This window comes from Lontra canadensis, unplaced genomic scaffold (assembly GCF_010015895.1).
Source record: "Lontra canadensis isolate GAN:19392208 unplaced genomic scaffold, GSC_riverotter_1.0 scaffold23, whole genome shotgun sequence".
Classification (NCBI taxonomy): Eukaryota; Metazoa; Chordata; class Mammalia; order Carnivora; family Mustelidae; genus Lontra; species Lontra canadensis.
In genome coordinates this window covers 20,357,814-20,378,255 of record NW_022631017.1, presented here as the reverse complement: position 1 = coordinate 20,378,255, position 20,442 = coordinate 20,357,814, and the positions used below count along the sequence as shown (strand labels likewise).

At 37.3% G+C, this 20,442-nt stretch overlaps 1 protein-coding gene across 2 annotated transcripts; it reads right to left on the bottom strand.

Moving 5' to 3' along the window:
* Positions 1–190: 190 nt before the first annotated feature.
* On the bottom strand, positions 191–18,154 carry HINT3 (histidine triad nucleotide binding protein 3). 2 transcript variants are annotated; one of them, XR_004383245.1, is made up of 6 exons: positions 17,842–18,154; positions 9,994–10,111; positions 6,018–6,087; positions 3,583–3,709; positions 413–1,396; positions 191–204 (listed from the first exon to the last, which is right to left on the bottom strand). XR_004383245.1 is itself a non-coding variant. In XM_032862470.1 (5 exons), the coding sequence occupies exons 1-5, from the start codon at positions 18,040–18,042 to the stop codon at positions 1,364–1,366; spliced, it is 549 nt and encodes a 182-aa protein (XP_032718361.1). In that variant the 5' UTR covers positions 18,043–18,154; the 3' UTR covers positions 407–1,363. The 2 variants fall into 2 exon arrangements, 1 of the variants encoding a protein (XP_032718361.1); XM_032862470.1 differs by lacking the exon at positions 191–204 and having other exon boundaries at positions 407–1,396.
* Positions 18,155–20,442: the final 2,288 nt, after the last annotated feature.

The window sequence follows — 20,442 nt, the reverse complement described above, 5'->3', positions numbered from 1 at the left end:
TCCAGATGTTTAATTAAACATTGTAATAAGTATTTCATTACTTAAAACTATGTTTAATATCGTGCCAAAAATAACAAAACCTAATCATCCCAGCCTACTTCTAACATCAATACTTCAATCCTTGTGTTCCTCTATATTCATGCACATGGTGTTACATTGCATTGGCACCATACATTGACACAATGTAGGATCAGCTTTCAGTATCTTACTTTTTTTTTTTCTTAAATATTTTATTTATTTGACAGAGAGAGACACACAGAGAGAGGGAATGCAAGCAGGGGGAGTGGGAGAGGGAGAAGCAGGCTTTTGCCCAGCAGGGAGCCTGATGTGGGGCTCGATCCCAGCACCCTGGGATCCTGACCTGAGCTGAAGGCAGACACTTAACGACTGAGCCACCCAGGTGCCCCAGTACCTTACTCTTTATTCACATTCACTATTAATGTAGATCAGCACAATCCTTAAAGAAATATGTCTCACAAAATGATGTATCAGTAATGCTAACATTGAGCTATTAAATTTTCTCATCCAAGCTTATCTGTTTCTACTTTCAAATCAGGATTTCTTCATGATAAAAGCCAGGACTAAAACTTTTTAATTCTACTTTTCCTTTGGTACAATAAATCATAAAACAATAATTTCCACGAGTTTGTAAATATATTATGATAACCGTTTTATGTTTCTTCCCCATTTATGTTCTTGCAGGTAAAATGCCATTACAGTGAATTCTCTTGGATAGCCAAATTGTTCTTATAAATCCACCATTAGAATTTATGTTTATTTTATAGCTTTCAGGAACAATTTATCACAAAAATGTTAGGCTTCAAGAAGTGAAAACCAGCATCTGAAATCTGATTAAAAAGTGACACAAGACGATTCTTTCTATCAACAAGAACATAAGTCACTATGTAGTATGGCACTTTTCATTTTGAAATTTTGTATGTAAAGAAATAGTTAATTTCTGTCTCCCCTTCATAGTAATAAAGGCTCCAATAAAGTACTTTCCATACCAGTTTATTCTTCATAAATAAATCACTATTATAATAGACTACTGAGAAATGAAAATATTTAAACTTTTTGAAAAAATAGCCCTTCCTAATTAACAGGATTTGTTTTAATGGGATTTTATCTATAGTATTTTATACCTTAAACAAGTAACCATTAAAATAAAGACGTCAATGACAAAGTATCCATGGAATTGTATCACATATCTCAGGAAACAGACATTCAGAAAAGATTTAAGGCTAGCCAGTAATAGCCTCTCATAAAACCCAATGAACCTTACAATTGTAATTAGACTTCAAAAGAATGAAAATATTAGTTTATGTTGAGCCAAGATTAGGAAAATCTTCCACTGTTGACATTTTCATATTCTTAGTTTTTCAATCAAACAGTCAGCCTATAATTTTGAAGAAAACAACATATTTTTAAATTCTGGTTATTATAACCTACATGAAATAATTCTACTGGCACCCATATTATAAAAAGTCACAGCAGAAGAGCTGGATATTACATACACTGTTCCCAAATATATCTTATAAAAAATTTCTCAGTAGTTTTATAAACTACAGTAAAGGCATTCCACATTGTATATACACACACAGATTTTTATCCTCTTTGTTAAAAAGCTTCAATAAGAAAAGGAAAATAAATATAATACTAACATTTTACAAAGTAAACTAGATGTGGAGGAATCTTACATACATACTATTAAGTGAAAGTAGCCTATCTGAAAAGGCTAAATACTGTATTGTTCCAACCATATGTCATTCTGGAAAAGGCAAAATTATGAAGGCACTAAAGAGATCGGGGTTACCAGCAATTAAGGGAGAAGGAGAAATGAACAGGTAAAGTACAGAGAATTTTATTATACCATAATGTTGGATACATGTTACTACACATTTGTCCAAACCCATAAAATACAGAACACCAAGAATAAACCCTAGTGTAAATCATGAACTTTGGGTAAAAATGATGTGTAACTATAATTTCATGGATTATAACAAATATATCACTGTGGTGTAGGATGTCTATAGTGGGAGACTGTGAGTATTTGGGGGACAGAGAGTATATGGGAACTCTCTGTACATTTCCAGTCAATCTGGATGTGAGCCTAAAAGTGCTCTAAAAAAAATAAAATATATTTAAAAAATTAAAAAGTAAACCAAAGTCTGTTAGTTATCATTATTTCAAATACTTTTCTCAAACATCTTATATATCTGAAACATTATAAAAGAGATTTTAAAATAAATCTTAATGTCTTTATCTTGATTTTTTTCAAAGTCTCATAATATATGCTGACAAATCTAAGGAGATTTCAGATCCACAGAATGAACCAATAACAGATCTTACAACTTTGTTCATTCGTTTTTTTCTAGCTAAAAAGTCATGCAAGGAAATATAGTTAAAAACATTACAAAAAATGTATTTTTAGTTACTTTATTATAAAAGCATGGAGCACATAGAAACTTAGAAATACAAATAAGGAAAAAAATCCCTTTTTTAATCACACTGAATTTTTAAAGAAACTACACCAACTGCCCTATCGAATAGTCTATTAATTTTTATTTCGGACACACACACACACACACACACACACACACACACACATAAATATCTTAAATTATTTTTAAATTAAATAAAATCATCTGGACAAGTTGAAAAGAGGGATAAAAGTTTGAAACATGAAGTTTCTAGAAATCATGCTTTTTAATTTCTTGGGTACCATGACTATAATAATAATAATATGCACTAACAGCAATTATTCAATTTGTAATTCAGTGATTACTTAAATGTAGCAACTACGGTCTCCTTACCATCACGGATACATAGTTACTGGTAAATTATTAGTCAAGTGGCTCTGGAAGGACAGTCACTTAATAACTAAGGCTTCACTGTCAGGGAACAGGCCTGTAATCAGCTTGAATTCGATTCTACTTTTGCCCTAGCAAAGCAGAATTCTGCAATTTTTTAGGTTCAATGGCTTCAACCTCAGATCTGACAGTTGATGCTACCAGGGAAGCCCTTTTCTAAACTAGAAAATTACAGAAATTCAATTTCTACAATAATGTTGGTGATGATAACAGAGGCAACAGGTGATATTTACTAGTACTTACTATTTGCAAGGTACAGTTTTAACTGCTTTAATAAAAATTATTTTATCAATCCTCTTATCCACCCTATAGCTGGGCAGTATTCTTTATAGGCAGGTAATAGATAAAGAACTTGGGTCTGAAAACATTTAAGTAACTTGCAAATGGGTCCTCAAGTAACTGATGGAGCCACAATTTCAATGCAGATTGGACTCTGGGTTCTGAACTGCTAATGCCCCGGCTCTTCTATATCATATCCTCTGCTTGCAATGGAAAGACTTTACTGTAACTTCTCTTCCTACAGATCTGATAACTTCGAAAATCCCTTATATTAAAAATACTACTTTGGGTAGGTGCAAGCAGGACATTAAAGGAGAGGATCAAACCTACGAAAGCTGTTAAGTGCCTACTGTTGCCAAGAAAAGAAGAACTACACCAAAAGGACAACTATTGTAAATATTTTTATATACTGCTACTAAATAATAACACTTACTGTGATAAACCAATAGGAATTCACTCTATAAACCAATTTTGATAAGAAGCCAAGTTGATCAACAGGTGCCAGCACATGAAGGTGCAAGTGGGAGATGGAACAAAACGGCGGCATGTGGAAACCCATTCTAAAACAGAAAGGTAAGAGAGTTCACTAGTCAGTTCTACAATAGTTTAAAGCTATTTTTTCCTGCTAAAACACATAAATATTAAAGATATTCAAAATAGGTTACCTAGGGTAGACAGATTGCCACTCAATCATCACTTTTACTGCTTTATATCCTTCTCAGTATTTACACACTTCCTTGTCTTTCTGTGCTGAAGTTCACAGTAACAAACTCTTCATCAAGGAAGGGCTTAAGAGCATATAACGTCTCAGTAAATCCTTTAATAATTCTATGTTGGCATTATGTTTTATCATCTCAGTCCTTATTAATTTTAACCTTTAATTCTCCTAAGATTTGGCTCTGCAATGAATCTTTTTAAAAAAGTTACAGGGCACTTCTGAGATCTTTAACTTTTAGACTGTATAGCTGAGGCATAAAGTTGTTTGCTGTGTACTATGTTTGGCATAAATTCCACCTTTTTCTTTAAAAAAAAGATTACATGACACTCAAGTAGAAGGGTTTCTTTATTCCAAGACATAGCCAGTAGATGGTGTGCCTTCTCCTTTAATAAAGTAGTCATTTCCTCATCAACCCACCTTCCAGTAGTGAGATTATTTATATCATTCTTAAAAAAACATTATCATCACTCATATTTCGTGCTTAATACTGAAAATAAGTAAATGATAGTTATTCATAATCATCTGCTTTATAAAAACATTTATAAGAGAATTCCTTTGACTACTAACAAATTTCTACTAAGGAATTTTTAAAATATGATTCTATATCTTAAAAATCAGTTTACAATTTTATAAATCCATTTAGAAATTCTGAGTGGAGGGGCGCCTGGGTGGCTCAGTGGGTTAAAGCCTCTGCCTTCGGCTCAGGTCATGATCCCAGGGTCCTGGGATCGAGCCCCGCATCGGGCTCTCTGCTCCGTGGAGAGCCTGCTTCCTCCTCTCTCTCTCGCTGCCTGCCTCTCTGCCTACTTGTGATCTCTGTCTGTCAAATAAATAAATAAAATGTTTAAAAAAAAAAAAAAGAAATTCTGAGCGGAGCAAAGCACACATGTAACAATAATTCAAGCCAAAAGCCTGGAAATATTTGCCCCCTCAAACTGTAAGTGAGTCTCAATTAAAAAAAAAAAAAAGACTACAGTGAAAGGGAGTGTAAGAGGGCATAGGAGATGTGGTCTATTGCAGCAATACAGGACTGATAATGGAGAGTCAGAAACACAACACATATTGAAAAGCTTCCCCCACTATAGGAAAAAGAGGCTGAGTTTTCCTTCTGGGAAACAGGAGTCAGGTAATGTAGAATCAAGTAACCTAAAAGCTAGAAGCAATTCAAGGTTCATTCAACCCTTTCATTTCAAAGATGGGAAAGCCAAGATCCAAAAAGTAGGAGACTTCTCAAGGTCACAAAGTCAGGCAGTAATAGAGCAAGGACTGAGACTCTTGGTCCAATGTTCATTCTTCTACTAAACACTCCTCTGACTGGGAAGGGAATATATTGCTTTTGGCCAAAGGGTCTCAAATACCATCTGTCCCTTACACTTGAATAGTGCTTCATAGTTTTCAGAGGATTTTCACGCACACAATCTTATTTGAATCTGTATGTAGGCAGAACAGGTATTATCTTGGAGAGCATAAATGCCTCAAGTATCATAGCCAGTATGAGCCCAGTACACAACAAGTAGCATGGAAAGCGTTAGAGCTCAGGTCTCTTTAAATTCCAGGTCAAAAAATAAAAATAAAAATAAAAATAAAAATAAATTCCAGGTCAGATGTTAGAAGTAAATCTAACCGAAATCTAACCACTGGTCACACAGGACAAAGTCCAAAGTCTTTTAAAAAAGAAAACACACTACTTAGATTAAGTAAAATAACTGCCACATTGAACATTATATGCTTTTTGCTCAAATTTTGGTGAATGCCAGAGATCAGCTCAGCAGGCAACTAATTCAAGTTAATTTCACACTAGAAGTATAATATTTTTCAATCACATAAAATAAAATATTTTCTAAAGAAAGAAATTCAATTTACATACAATTTTTATACAAATAGACATACCCAACAAAGAAAGGTGGACTTGTAACTATGTTACCTACCCACTGCTTAAATAGACTTGTCTGCCCAAACTCCAAGTGGTGATTATTAGATGCTGAGACATGAGAGGAAGAAGTTTTATTTATTAAATTTATACTACCAATGAACAATGTATGCTCACTTTCAAGAAAACTGTACTTAAGCCACCCCCCCATTTTCCAGGAGGGAACAACATTTCAGAAAACCAACTACATATATTGGTTTCTATGTGGAAGTATACATACCTCGCATTTTTGAAGTCAGTGAAATTATTCCTTTCAAGAATAGTTTTTCCAACAGTCACCATGCTCTCAACTAAAAAACATGAAAGAAACATTACACCATAGAAGACATTACTAAATTGTAATTAATTTTAAGTTTTCTAATCAAAAGTCATGTTCAGTGGGTAAACATTTAAAGACCTGTTTAATAGTTCTAAGTTACTGAGAAGTTTGCTCATCAACACTGACATGAAGATTGAAGCTATCACAAAGTACGGTGTGCAGGCTGACTTTGAACAGCTGCTGAAGAGTACTAACAAGTGACTACTTAGGACGTCTGATCCTATGGAGGTCTAATTCTAATCATAAGGAGACCAAGTAAGAAACAAAAACATGTTTAAATCAAAAAGGCAGACAGGAAAACTGAATTTGTCTTTCAGCCCAAATTAAGGATATGATAGTCCTTTATGTCAGCCTACCTCTGACTAGCTAAATGTTCATATATTTGTTGTGGCTTCTGAACTCTATCTGCCTTAGCATCTTTATTATCTTGGTGCTTTATGGCCTTCGAATAGGAATGCGTTTCCAGATGAGAAAAAAATTTGGTAACCTGCAATCTCCTAAGCACAATGCCAAACTTGAGATCTCTTTTGTTTCCAAATGGTGTAACCAAGTATTTGTAAGGGGGAAGAAATGAGAGAATCTATAGACGATGGTTGTTATAAAAGAAGTTCATAAAATTGTTGCAAATGTTTAGGTCTCTAAATCAGGCTTGAGCAATGAAGATGACAGACTTCCATGACAAAGTCAGTACCATATGGTCTTAAAAAAAAAAAAAAAAACACAACTCATTACTTCAAGCAAGACTGTATCTTGTTTTCTTTTAAAATATTCCCAAGATCCCAGACATGGAAGAAATATTTTCTCTTAATTTTTTTTAAGATTTTATTTATTTATTTTACATAGAGGGATCACAAGTAGGCAGAGAGGCAGGCAGAGAGAGATGGGGGAGAAGCAGGCGCCCTGCTGAGCAGAGAGCCTGATGTGGGACTCAATCCCAGGACCCTGAGATCAAGACCTGAGCTGAAGGCAGAGGCTTAACCCACTGAGCCACCCAGGCGCCCTCTTAATTTCTTTAAAAGACATATGACTGGGGCGCCTGGGTGGCTCAGTCATTAAGCATCTGGCTTCAGCTCATGTTGTGATCCTAGGGTCCTGGTATGGAGCCCCGCATAGGGCTCCTTGCTCAGCAGGAAGCCTGATTCTCCTTCTCCCACTACCCCTGCTTGTATTCCCTCACTCACTGTCTCTCTTTCTCTCTTGTCAAATAAATAAATGAAATCTTTAAAAAAAATAAATAAAAATTTTAAAAAAGACATAGGACTGCTTAATGCAATAATTTTAACAATACCAAGATATTATAAAGTATGTAGATATAATATATATGACAACAATAACACAAAGTATACCAAAGTTTATCACATTTTTCATGAATTGATACAATGTGAATCCTAATGAGGCTATGATAATTACACTAGTATTTTAATATCTCTAGAGCAACCATTTAAAAAATTTGAAGAGGCATACACAAAAAGGCAAGAAATAAATTAAAGTAGAATAACAAAAAATATATTTGATCAACCACAAGAAGGCAGGAAAGAAACAGAGCAATAACAACAAAAAATGGGACAAACAGAAAACAAATGGCAAGATAAAACACCTAAATCAAACTGCATCAATAGTTACGTTAAAGGATTATGAATTAAACAATTCAATTAAACACCAGAGATTTTCGCACTACATTTAAAAAATAATAACAAATAAGTAAGATACAATTATATTGATATCTTCAAGTCTTTAAATATTAATATTCACTTTGGTTGAAAGTATAGAAAAAGATACCCGATGTGGACAGCAAGTAACAAGAAAGTTATAGTAGTTAAATTCATGTCCTACAAAATAGACTCGAAAAGTATTTCTAGAGGTAAAGAGAGATATTTTACAATGATAAAAAAAAAAGGATCAATTCACTGAGAAGACATGACAATCGTAATTATGGATTCACTTAAAATCAGATTCAAAATACATGAAGCAAAACTGTCTCCTTTGTATCTCACCATTATCTACTCTATTATTTCTTTCTTTATACTTATTTTGGTCTGATTCACTTGCCTATTTCTAGCATCCTAAAGTAGAAATGTAGGTCATTGGTTTTAAACATCCTCTTCTAACATAAACATACACAGCTATAAATTTCCCCATAGGTATTGCTTTGGCTACATTACACAAATCTTGATATGTTGTATTTTTGCTCTCAATTCTATATTGTTGTCTATATTCATTTGGAAATTTATTTGGAAATTATTAAAAAGTGTGTTAATTTAAAAATATTTAGTACATTTACAGGTTTTATTATTTTTCTACTTTATTTCCATTGTCATCAGAGAACATATGTTACAAGGTTTCAATAATTTGAAATGTATTTAGACTTACTTTATTGCCTAGAATATAGGCTATCTTGGTGAACATGTGCTCTTAACAAAATGTGGATTTTATAGTTGGGTGGAGTTCTAAAAATATCAATTATAATCACAATGCTTGATGGTGTTATTGAGCTCTTCCACATTCTTATTATTTTGCAAACTTCACAGATTGTATATAAATACTAATTGCAAGAAACTTTAAGCTTATTACAGAAATATTAAAATACAAACAAGATCGGAAAGAACAGTATAATGAAATCCCAAATACCCACCATGCTGCTTCAAAATTGGTTAACATTTTATTTGCAACAGTTATAAAAACTTTCAGTAAAGTAGAATGCTAGAAAAAGAAAACCAAGCACAAACATATTTCTCCCTCCTTAAAAAAATTAAAAAGGAAATACTTAAGGCATGGTAGCTGCTGCTTGATACTAAATATTGCAAAAATATTGGCCTTTATCTGCTGGAATAAATATGAAATGTACTCATAGAAGTACAGATGACTAAGAAATTTTGCAATATTGAGAAGAAACACTTGAAAAACTGGTAATTCAATAGTCTAAATACTAAATGAACTACACATCAAAGTTTTCCATCAAAGAATTTCTTATTCACCTCCAAAAAATCTGGCCCAATCTATCTATCTTGTCAGCTACTTAAATTATTTTTTTTTTAATTTATTTGACAGACAGAGATCACAAGTAGGCAGAGAGGCAGGCAGAGAGAGAGAGGGGGAGGCAGGCTCCTCACTGAGCAGAGAGCCTGATGCGGGGCTCGATCCCAGGACCCTGAGACCATGATCTGAGCTGAATGCAGAGGCTTAAACCATTGAGCCACTCAGACACCCCAGCTATTTAAATTATTAACCAAACTAATCCCAGGCCCTGGAGACAAAGGCTATGAAAGCAGATATGAAGTGAACTAAGAAATGTCTTGGGAAATGATAACTGGTAAGTCACAGAAATCATAAGTAGGAAAGTATAGGATAATCCTAAGAGATATGACTCAAACTCTTCTTTTCAGAAGCTAAAATCTTCTCTCTTCTTATCAGAAGCTTAAATCTCATCACTAAACTTTGGTGTTAGTACCTCTACATAAGCAACTTACAAGACAGGTACCAATATGGTCTCATTTTTGATAGCACCTTCCATTTTCAGAGTCAAGGAAAGCCATCATTTTAAAACATAAAGAGGCATTAACTTTTAGAGATTTTAAAGATTAAATAACATGATGTTTAGAATTCACTTTAAATCCACTGTGGGAGAAGGTTAATAGATGAAAAAGACTGGCCACAAGTTAATAAAAGTGGTACTTGGGTGATGACCACATGGAGATAAAACTATTTTCTGAATTTTTGTACATATTTAAAATTTTTCATAATAGAAGTTTCACAAAGTCATAATGCTCCTCTTTCGTTAACACCTGGCTAGGTTGTTTCTTTTTATTGTCACTGTCACTACTATCACTCATGCCAATTCAGGATGATATAACCATGAAAAATACTGTCCTCATCTTACCCAGTTCTATATGATCTTTCTTTAGCTCTCTACAGTTTCCAAGATGCTTCTTTGGCACCACAAGATAATGATGAGGTGCTGCTGGTCTGATATCTTTGAAGCAGACTAGATCTTCATTCTGAAGGAAAAAACATCATTTGTCAGTGAATTTTTTAAAAAGAATTTTAAAAAGAATATTTAAAAAGAATTTCCTATTTTCCTAATTTTAAAAAGAATTTCTGGCATGTCTTACACACCATAAATCTCAGTTTGATAGGGAAATGGTACTTATGTTATACAACTAATCCCAGCTGGGCATTAAGTTTATAAAGACATGCTTTAGCATTCTTCAGGAGATGCTCATTAGTTAGCAATGAGCAATGTTGAAGCCTTATATAAAGCAATGTTGAAGACTTATATAAAGCTAATTTCAGGAAAACAATTATCAATGACCTTCAATAAGACTTCATTACCAAAGGGGTGCCTGGGTGGCGCAGTGGGTTAAGTGTCCCACTCCTCGTTTTGCTCAGATTGTAATCTCAGTATCGTGATCTCAGGGTTCTGAGATCGAGCCCCATGTCCATTTCATTCCCGGGGCAAGGAGGGGGAAGTCTGCTTGAGATTCTCTCTACCTCTTCCTCTGTCCCTCCCACTCATGCTTTCTCTCTCATACAAATAAATCTTTTTTTTTTAAAGATTTTATTTATTTGACAGAGAGAAAGAGAGATCACAAGTAGGCAGAGAGAGAGGGGGAAGCATGCTCCCCGCTGAGCAGAGAGCCCGATGTGGGGCTCGATCCCAGGACCCCGAGATCATGACCTGAGCCGAAGGCAGAGGCTTTAACCCACTGAGCCACCCAGGCGCACCCTCATATAAGTAAATCTTTAAAACAAAGCAAAACAAAACAAAAAAACTTCATTACCAACAATCCCAAGGTTTTTTAAACTTTCTTTATATATTTCTCCATCTCTACCTAAGGGTTTTTCTTAATATGTACTTTTAAAGGTTTGACTACGGAAACATAGCAAAATTTTTTTTCTTTCTTTCTTTCTTTTTTTTTAATTTTTTATAAACATATTTTTTTTCCCCCAGGGGTACAGGTCTGTGAATCGCCAGGTTTACACACTTCACAGCACTCACCATAGCACATACCCTCCCCAATGTCCATAACCCCACCCCCACCAACCCCCCTCCCCCCAGCAACCCTCAGTTTGTTTTGTGAGATTAAGAGTCACTTATGGTTTATCTCCCTCCCAATCCCATCTGAAACATAGCAAATTTGATAAATTGTTTTTTTACATTTAATTTTTTCCAAAGTGGCACGTTCCACAATTAAAGCAGGAAAATAATCTAGCATCCATATATCCAGAGGTTGCCTTTCTATACATTTTTTACAGCACTTATACACAAATACTTTTTTGTTCTGTTTATAGCATTAAAAAGCCCTTGAGAGGCGCCTGGGTGGCTCAGTGGGTTAAGCCTCTGCCTTCAGCTCGGGTCATGATCTCAGGGTCCTGGGATCGAGCCCGCATCGGGCTCTCCACTCAGCGGGGAGCCTGCTTCCTCCTCTCTCTCTGCCTGCTTCTCTATTTGTGATCTCTCCCTCTGTTAAATAAATAAAATCTTTAAAAATAATAATAATAATAATAAATAAATAAATAAAAAGCCCTTGAAATGCTAAAACAAACTCCTGTATAGTGCACTAAGTGTCCAATCCATTATATTAGTTTTCTGATTTACATACTCCACATAGTTATGAGAGGAAAAAAGAAATGAAAAAGGGAGTCTTTCAACCTACTGACACTTGAGTTTCAAGCTTTTCCAAAAGAAAAATCAATATTCCCTAAATATCCTTATTCAATATCCTATATAAAAAATTTTTCAATGGCTAAACCACACATGAAAAGATGCTCAACACCACTCATCATCAGAGAAATCCAAATGAAAACCACAATGAGATGAAACTTCACACCAGTCCAATGTTAGTATTAAAAGGACAGGAAATATGTGTTGGCATGTATGTGGAGAAAAGGGAACCCCTGGGCACTGCTGATGGGAATGCAAACTGGTGCAGACACTATGGAAAACAGTATGGAGATTCCTCAAAAATTAAAAACAGAAATACAATATGATCCCTAGGTTCCACTACTGTGTATTTATTTACCCAAAGAAAATGGAAATACTAATTCCAAAAGATGTATGCACTCCTATGTTTATTGAAGCATTATTTATAATAGCCAAGACATGAAAGCAACCTAGGAATCCATCAATAGATGAATGAATAAAGGAGATACGATGTACATATACAATGAAATATTACTCAGTCATAAAAAAGGATGAGATCTTGCCATTGGTAACAACACAGATGGAACGAGAGGGTATTATACTAAGAACAAACTGGTAGCTGCCAGAAGGAAGGTTGGGTGGAGGCAAAACAGGTGAAGAAAAACTTATGCATTTTAGTCAGCCAATGCAATCAATGATTGAATTAGATTTTCATTAAGCTTTCTGAAACATTGAAATTGGCCCTCTGATGTTACTCTCTTTCCTGTTGCTACTACTGAACTAGCCATTAATTAGACTCTTCATTTTAAGACCGACTTTCTCCTATTCCAATGATACAATGACAAAAAATATGAAATGATACATGTACATGATTTACTTGATACATGCAGCATGATTTGTAATAGCAAAAAAATGAAAACAACCCAAAGGTCCAAAATTCAACTAGGAGACTAGCTGAATAAATTATAGCAAATACATACAATGAAGTACTATGTAGCTATAAAATATAGGAATGAAGATCTTTATATACTTAAAAATCATTTCTGAAATGTACTTTGAAGTTAAAAAAAATTAAGGAGCAGGAGAGTGTGGTAAGGCCATCTTTTATATAAGAAAAGGGAGTACAAATATAAACATACACATACAAATTCTCACAATGGAAGGATAAACTAAAAATATATTTTTTAGTTTCTTGTGAGGGAAGAGGAACAGGGTAAAGATGATAAGAGAACGGATACTAGACTTTTCCAAATGTACAATTCTGACATTAAAAACATGAATATTTAATACTTTTTTGGACTTCAAAATAATCCCTATGAATTGAAAACAAACGGAATAAACCTAACTGTCACCTTTATAACATAACTACATAAAGAAAAGACATTTCTTTTTTAAAATATTTATTTGAGAGAGACAGAACTAGAGCGCATGAGAGAGCGAGCACATGAGTTGGGGGGGGGACGGGCAGAAGGAGAGGAGAAGCAGATTTCTCCTCAGAGCAAGGAGCCCAAGCAGGGCAGCTCTCAGGATCCAGGGACCATGACTTGAGCTGAAGGCAGATGCTTAACCAAGTAAACCACCCAGGCACCCCTAAAGAAAAGATATTACAAATGACTTTAAAACATAGAATTTTGACTACCCATCCCTAATGACAACTAAATGAAAACTTTTCACTAAATGAAAACTTTTTATTTATGCTTTCAATGCAGATCAGAAGCAAGCTTCTCAAGTGTGAACATGCCATAGTTATCCATGAACTGCAAGTGAATAACATATAGTAAACTTGAAAGATTGCTTAATAAATAAAAGATGCTTAAATAGAAAAATAAAGCTACCATTGCTTCCTTCTCTGCTCCTTAAAAAAAAAATGGTGTCATTATAATTTTTACTACTTTCCAAGATCTTTCAGTCTGTCCTCCAAAACACATTCTTTTTTTTTTTTTAAGATTTTATTTATTTATTTGACAGAGAGAAAGAGATCACAAGTAGGCAGAGCAGCAGGCGGAGAGAGAGGGAGCCCTATGCAGGGCTCGATCCCAGGATCCTGAGATCATGACCTGAGCCCAAGGCAGAGGCTTAACCCACTGAGCGACCCAGGTGTCCCCAAAACACATTGTTAGAATTGGAATCATGGCCACTGTTTGATTTTAACAGTGTTTCTCAGTCTTTTTTCATTACCATCCCCCTAAGAAAACTTTTTAGATTTTTTTCCCCTAATGGCTGCCCTCCCCCTGGATATTTTAATACCACAGCCAAATTGTACATGTATTTCTATCCTAAGTGCTATACATACATTTTATATATATAAATAATAAACTTTTTTTTGCCCCTGCTCCTGCCCAAGCCAAGAACATCAATTTTTACCCCTTTTGAGAATGCATGGATTAGACAACAGCTAGTCCATCTTCATTATCAGCACTGAATCCAAGCATCTTGGCTTAGCATCTATTAAATATGACAAACTATGGTAAAAAGGGTAGATGGGCACTCAACCCCCATTCCAAATACTTCTGTGTCTTTAGTACTGCAGAAATTTAAAAAGCTAAAACCCCAGATGGAATTTAGAAATTGCAAACTAGATGTACTTCAGACTTTAGTGCTTTGACAAGGTAACCTGAGAAAAAGCCATCTTTCTGCAGCTTCCGCTAGTTCCACCAGGCAAACATGGTCAGCTCTAAGGATACCGAGATTGTTTTTTCTTTCTCCCCTGCCCCCATTCCAATGTCTGTTCAACTGCTAGTCAAGAGACAGACATGAGACATCCACTTTTCTGGTGCCATGACCTACCAGTGCAGACCCAGGAGGTACAGTGTAGCTCTGAACCTGTTATTTGTCAAAGTAGAAATATGTAGGTGCCGCAAGCATTTAGCGCCCAGAGGTCAGAAATGGGAAACATCCTACAATAGGTGAAACAGCCTGAACAACAAAGCAGAATCCAACCTCAAATTCCTCAACAGTGGCGGTCACACTGCTTCCTCAACTCTGAGTCACATCTACAGAGACATCTTCCTGAAGTTTAAGTTCCACTGGCAGTCACCTGACTCCTAACTTCCTGGCTGTGGCAGAGGAAACGGGTCCTCACCATGCAAGTGCTGTTCTGGATATCATTTATTTTATTTATTTATATTTTTTTTTAGATTTTTATTTAAGGACACCTGGGTGGTTCAGTAGTTGAGCATCTGCTTTCAGCTCAGGTCATGATCCCAGAGTCCTGGGATCAAGTCCCACAGGCATGTGCATGTGTGTGTGCTCTCCCTCTCTATCTCTAAAAAATAATAAAATTAAATTAAAAATATATTTTTATTTATTTGACGGAGAGGGTGAGCACAAACGGGTGGAGTGGCAGGCAGAGGGAGAGGAAGAGAGAGAAGCAGGCTCCCCACTGAGCAGGGAGCCCAGTTCGGTACTTCATTCCAGGACCCTGGGATCATAACCTGAGCCAAAGGCAGATGCTTAACAGACTGAGCCACCCATGTACCTCATGGAGGAGGTACAAGAATGAAGGCTTTTCCTTCAACCCTTGCAATGACTTTTTTAGCAAATAACTCCCTATATTAAATCCATTTCTGCTTTAAATAGCGAGTTTTTCTTTCTGCAACTAACCCCACTGATATCTAAAGCAAGTAAGTAACATTTGAAAGAACATTTCAGTACCACCCCATCTGAAGTGGAGGGCAACTTTGGTTAAAGAAGAGTGAGGACATTAAAGTTAAACTAGTATTTCCTCTGTGTGGCCTCAAGCAAGGTGAAAATAAACATCGATCCTGGTATTTCTCAACCATGTTTTCACCGTCACCGCTCGGAAGACATTCTTAAGACTCTTTTTCCCGGTTCCACTCTCATGATATTTTAATGCCACAGACATACTCTTTATGTCCACTATGTTTACTTTTGCCTCACACACAAAGAGTAAGATATTGTCACCCCAAAACCAACTTTTATCCCTCTCTGAGAATGCATGGCCTAGTATTAGCTTAGTTTCAACTCTGCAGTATACAGCACAAATACACTATACAGATGCTTATGGAGTGAGGAGTCTTCTCTAGCTTTTGCCAGAAAGACTTCCCGGATTAAACGCACATGATGCTGGTAACTCCAATTATTCCAAATCACATTTTCTCCTCTGGACTTAATTATAAGTCTACCCTACTTTATATAAACCCAACAGTTTTTAAATATTTACAATAAACACATATGAATGAATATAAGAATAGACTATATATATAATGCAAAATACACAAATTAAAGATTAGATTCTCTTTTTGAAAAGATAAATCTTTGAGCTCTTATATACGAAATCATCTTAGATTCAATTTTAAGAAGATCTGAAACTTTTTGAGGCATGTTGTACAAGCATGTGCATCTTGCTTATGTTCTGTATTATATGGACTACTGTATATATTCATTCTATGCCACCTATGTAGGGTATAAGTTAGTTAAAAGTATTTAATGTGTCTAATTTCCCCTATAAAAAATGTTCCAGGCTTTTTCACATAGTTCACTCTGAGAATGTTCTTCATAGAGAAAAAATCCTGACCTTTGGCCTGGAAAAACCACGACAGAACTCTGGACCATCCCAACCCCTACAGGTGACCATTCTTTTTTTTTTATTTTTAAAAATTAATTTACTTTTTTCCTAAGATAATTTATTTATTTGAAAGAGAGAAAGAAAGAAAGAAAGATGGATCATGAGCCCAGGGGAAGGGGAGGGAGGAAGGAGACTCCCAGCTGACCAAGAAGCCCAAAGCAAGACACAATCCCAGAAACCTGGGATCAAGATGGGAGCAAGAGGCAAACACTTAAGGACTGGGCCACCCAGGTGCCCCCCTCCATGACTATTTTTAGACAAAACTTTTTACATTATTAGTAGCTAATATTTACAAGGTTTCCTCAACATTGGTACTGCAGTGTGCATAATTTTTTTTTTTTTTATTTGACAGAGAGAGATCACAAGTAGGCAGAGAGGCAGGCACAGAAAGAGAGAGAGAGGAAGAAGCAGGCTCCCCGCCGAGCAGAGAGCCCAATGGGGGCTCGATCCCAGGACGCTGGGATCATGACCTGAGCCAAAGGCAGAGGCTTTAACCTTTAACTGAGCCACCCAGGCGCCCCAGTGTGCATAATTTTTTATGTGGTGAAATCTTGACTCTGGCTCAGTTCATCAGACGCCTGCTCTACAGACAACTGATGTACTCACCCCTCTCCCTATCAACCGCTTCCTGTCTTCACTCCTTCCCCTATTCAAGCACAGATTTCAAGGTCTATCACTTCAGTCGTCTCTCCAGCCATAAATTCTTACCTTTGTCTCCAACACTATGTGGTTAGAACAGATTCAATTCACTTTTAACAAATGAATTCATGATTACTAACAACAACAACCAAAAAAAAACCAGAATCTTTGGATCTGATCCTCTCCAAAGGCTGTTTCTTTAAAGGCAAGTAGAACCAGCAGATGAAAATGATTTCCAGATACCTGTTTTCAAGTACCTGAGCAAAATCTCAGTGCTCTGAAAAAGTGCATACATCCCAACTGACAACGCCTGTGCGAACTTCACCCTTCAGTGGAAATCTGGGGCTCATTAAGAAATAGTTTGACCTCGGCTCCACCCCCGCCCGCCGCCTAACTTCTGTCAGTTCAACGAAGCTTTTCCCTATTACCATCATCTCCTTTCTACCAGTTCTCCTCAGTAGCAGAATTAGAGTGTGCAGAATTGAAAAGCAGTGTCGAGAAGCGAAGGGGGTGGGGATGCGGGGGTGGGCGGAGGAATCCCTCCAAAAACAACAGGCGGCAAATGCTATTTTCTACCGAATACCTCGAACCTGCAGACAGAAGCCCAAGTGTCTGGCTTTATCGCTACATTGTCCCTCCGCTCCCCACCCCCTCGGCACAGCAACAATAATGCTGGAGACAGACCCCAGTCGCGAGAAGCAAATCCGTCATTAACACCAGGACACCCCGCCTGCCCCACTCCGGTCCACACCTGCGAGGTCTCCCTCCCAGGGGCCTGACACGACCCCACCACGGTCCGCCACGGCGCGAGGCCTGCGTCCCTGCCCCGTCCCACGCCCGGTCCGCACGCAGCCCACCTCGCAGTACAGGAGCTCGGTGCCGGGTTCCTGCTTCGCCGCGATCCGGCAGAACACGCACTTGCTATTGTAGTCCTCCGCCTTCGATGACGTTGCGACAACATCGGCAGTCTTCGGTGAAGACACCTTAGATTCTTCAGGCTTCACTGCCTCAAAACCAGCCTCGGATTCGACTCTACCGCGCATCGACTCCTCAGCCATCCTAGCCCCCTCAAGGTGGACAGGAACCTTGACTGCTCTCGCGCCGCTCGCCCTGGGCTTAGTCCGCCTCCTGCAACGCCTCACTTTTACCCGGAGGTGTCGCCCTCCGCCTGCCGCTGGGAAGGGCAGGGATTTGGGCGCATGCGCAGATCAGTCTGACAGTAGAGTAAGGGCGACGACGCGACCCGCCTCACAGCCAGAGGCCAGGAAGGGGAAGCGCGAGTACGCACGTGGGCGCGACCTGGAGTAGCTGGCTGGGGCTTACGGAAGTCGCTCCTCCCCCTGCGTCTCCCTGGTAATGACGCACCACGTCCTTTGAGACGCAGGAGCGTGCACGGTCGCGGTGACATCACCGGCGCGCCCTAGTGTCCGGCCAAGTGGAAGCTGGTGGTTATGCTGGAGGTCTTTTCTCAAGCTGCAAGTTAGTATCTCCCAGGAGTGTATTGTGTTGTTAAAAAAAAAAGTTGTTTTTTCTTTTTTTTAATTCATAGGTTTTAATAGAGAATGAGCACAATTTCTAGAGCATTCTTTTCAACATAGATTATGTTTGATGTTTCGTGTGTACATTTTCAGCCACGCAGTTTTAGGTCCCTAAGCTCAAAATATCCAAAACTGAACTTCATATCTCTTTTCTTTGTTGTTGAAAGCATTAGCTAGTTCAAAATAGTGGCCTTTATCTCACATTACAGGTAAATGCGGAGTCGTTAAGTTTATAGTCTGTAATATTCCACGAATTCGTTGCTCGTGCTTCACGCCTCAACCACTACAGTAACCGGTTTCCCTCCTTGACTCTGTTGTCATTCAAAAACCCTTAAGTAACTATCGCGCCCAAAAGAAAAAGTCTCAGTTAACTTGGTATTGGAGGTTGACTGTGATTTGACCGTAGCTTTTCATTTTATAATACTTGGTATTTGCTGAACACCTAAAGTGTGCCATGTATTTTCTCAACCAAACAAGGTTGGTTTTACAATCCTCATTACAGAGATGAAGAAACAAACTAAGAAAAAGTTTTGTCTAACTCCAGAACCCACCAGCCTTTTTGAACACAGAACTCTTTAACACTGAAAAATTTTTTAAACTAGCTCATTATAGTATCCTTGTTATTTGTTGACTTAGAAAATACCTAACAACAAAGTCTTACTGCCAGTTCAGTCCTGTTTTTGAATGATTTCTATTGTATTAATGGAAAGCATTTATATATTTTTAAAGTAGTTGTACATAGGTGTTCAAGACATTTTTCATTCATCTTGCAGTTTGCCAGTGGTGTGGGAGACCACTGTAATAGCTTTGTACCCCGTTGGGAATCCAAGGCAGGGTTCAGAATCAGTATGTTACTTTGCCTTACTAACTATCCACTATTTCTGTGCACTGTACTACAGACACCATGTCACTTTTTAAATCCACGCTGTTCCTTCTGAAATATCTTTGTTTCCATCTCTGCATATCCAAATCCACCTTCCAAACCACTCCTCAACTGCTCTCTACTTCATGACATTTTTTTTAAATTAACCAAACTGAAATAAGTACTTCCTCTTGTGAATTCACAGAGTAGTTTTTCAGTACTTCTCTTGTAAAACTTACTGCTTTGTATTCTATACTATTTACATGCATATATTTCTAACTAGAAATCATGTTCCTTGGTAAAGAATGGGTGTCATTGAACATACTGTAGTGCCTCATACAGCGCTTTGCATGTAGGCAGATCCTCAACAGTTGTCTGATGAATAAAAGAATCATTAGGAATAAGGTTGCTGCATGCATGGGACTGTTCAGATCACACACTGTAGAAGAACACTATAAATAAGAATATGCTAATTTACATTGTAGATAAACATTACCTTACATAAAGTCACAGGCAGGCCTAAGAGTTCTGGAGCAGTGAAGAGCTAACTCCTACAAGAACCCACATTTGGTATGTGTGACCACATGCACACACTCCAGAGACCATTCATTCACCTACATATTGGTGCACATTTGCACAAGTTGTACCTGTCCTGACTACAATCCTAGTGATACCTGTGATTGGTCCCTCACTTGCCTGGCACTTTCAAAGACTTGCTTCCCATTCACCAACTTTGAATTTGATATTGTTGTCTATCATGGAAGTGGGAGAAGCAACACAAACTATTTAAAACTTGTCTGAAGTAGTGGTGTGGGATCAAGCAAAAGCCTGGGCAGTTGTGTGCACACACAGGGTCTTGTGACACAAACTACATTTTACTTGCAAAATGGAATGTTTTCTGATTTCACCAGGGCACCATATGGGCCAGTAGCAGCCCTGCTTCAGGCGTGCTCTGGAGTCAGACAACTCTACAGCTTACCATCTGTGAAGATTTGAGCTAAAGTATTTATCTTTCTGTGTCAAGGCTGTTTCTTCATCTATAAAATGAGGATAATAAC

Excerpts from the sequence above, each read along its gene's own strand:
- HINT3 (XM_032862470.1), bottom strand. The coding sequence starts at position 18,042 with ATGGCTGAGGAGTCGATGCGCGGTAGAGTCGAATCCGAGGCTGGTTTT. Across the intron at positions 6,088-9,993 it reads GAAAGATCATATAGAACTGG|TTGAGAGCATGGTGACTGTT; the intron begins GTAAGATGAGGA and ends CATGTTTTTTAG. Across the intron at positions 1,397-3,582 it reads ATTCCTATTGGTTTATCACA|GCTGACTGTTTGATTGAAAA; the intron begins GTAAGTGTTATT and ends TCAAAATTATAG.